At 44.4% G+C, this 1,157-nt stretch overlaps 1 protein-coding gene across 4 annotated transcripts in view; it reads left to right on the forward strand.

Annotated features, from left to right (window-relative positions):
- Window positions 1-570: 570 nt before the first annotated feature.
- The window catches only part of LOC113214044 (collagenase-like), a 93,032-nt gene continuing 92,445 nt past the window's right edge, over window positions 571-1,157 (forward strand). For 2 of the 4 annotated variants that reach the window (XM_052270621.1, XM_052270622.1), the window contains exon 1: window positions 612-723. In XM_052270621.1, the coding sequence (XP_052126581.1) occupies window positions 667-723 (57 nt within the window). In that variant the 5' untranslated portion in view covers window positions 612-666. Of the gene's footprint in view, window positions 724-1,157 lie in introns of all 4 variants that reach the window. The other 2 variants (XM_026433295.2, XM_026433294.2) reach the window with 2 other exon arrangements.

The raw sequence follows: 1,157 nt of genomic DNA on the forward strand, positions 1-1,157 counted from the left end.
TGACCCTTCTTCCCTCTCACCCGAACAAGTAGCAAAATTAGTGTCGTATGGCGACAAATTTGTAACTCACTCGAGCTCACTACAGACTCCCTGTTTTTCTAAGGTCAACAAAATTTGAATGGAATTCGTAGGCCGAAGATGAGCTTGCGTCTCGTTGTTGGCCGCTGGGCTCTGGCTGGCGACCGAGGGGGGGGGGGGATGTCAGACTCCAGTTCCGCTTATGGCCGTAAACTGCACTCCCTCCTCAAAGTGAACCAAGTAGTAGAAATTATTATGTCCTGGGCTGGCTTTTACCTGAATCATTGGATACGGTACTCCTTATTTTTCTAAGAACAAACCAATTTGAATGAAAGCCGTAGGGCAAAAATTACCTTTGGCGCGCCGTTCCACCCCGCTAAAGCCCAACGCGTATGTTCGCAATAGGCGACTTCAGAGTATATCTGCATAATTTGAGCATCTTGATACGTCTATGTGTCTCAGCGTTTGTTTGTCCATAGGCCAACACCAAGCACGCGAAGCCCTTTTAAGCCACATCGAATAATGTGGACTTGACGGATTTTGTTTCTGACAAGGTAGCGGGCTGTATCCGCGCCACTCGAACCTCTCGAACGTTCGTGCCAGCTGCTGTTTGACACTTTGCTCGCGCAGCGATACGGGCCCACTGGCATGTGGGCGTTGTTTGGCCTCGGAGTACTTGCGGCGCTGGCTGGCGAACTTGTTGCAGTAGGTCTTAGATGAAAACTTACATGAAACTTTTGGTATTCAGTTCCATTTCCTTTGCGAAGACGTAAAACTTGTTGATAGTGCTACAGTAAGGCCAGCTTATCGTTTTACCAGAATATGGCTTGAGCCGGTATACATTTCCTGGGGTTCTACTTAAATGGAATTGGTTTTAATGCTTTTGGATTTAACAATGACTGTCAATTTATCTAAGATAATTTAAGTTCGGTTAAATGTCGCGCTTCTTATTATTGACTAAGACAGTAGCTAGTCAGTCATTGTCATGTATACAACGAAATAATAGAAAAACTTCGCGAGGGTAAAGAAGTTGATGACAAAACTTTGTTGAAAATGTTTTGTTTCAAGTTCTCTTTGAGCAAAGGAAACTTCTGTACAAGAAGCTGCGTGGATTTTACTGAATTCTACATCAACACATA

Source organism: Frankliniella occidentalis, unplaced genomic scaffold, assembly GCF_000697945.3.
Source record: "Frankliniella occidentalis isolate FOCC.00 unplaced genomic scaffold, Focc_3.1 Scaffold130, whole genome shotgun sequence".
NCBI classification, from domain to species: domain Eukaryota; kingdom Metazoa; phylum Arthropoda; class Insecta; order Thysanoptera; family Thripidae; genus Frankliniella; species Frankliniella occidentalis.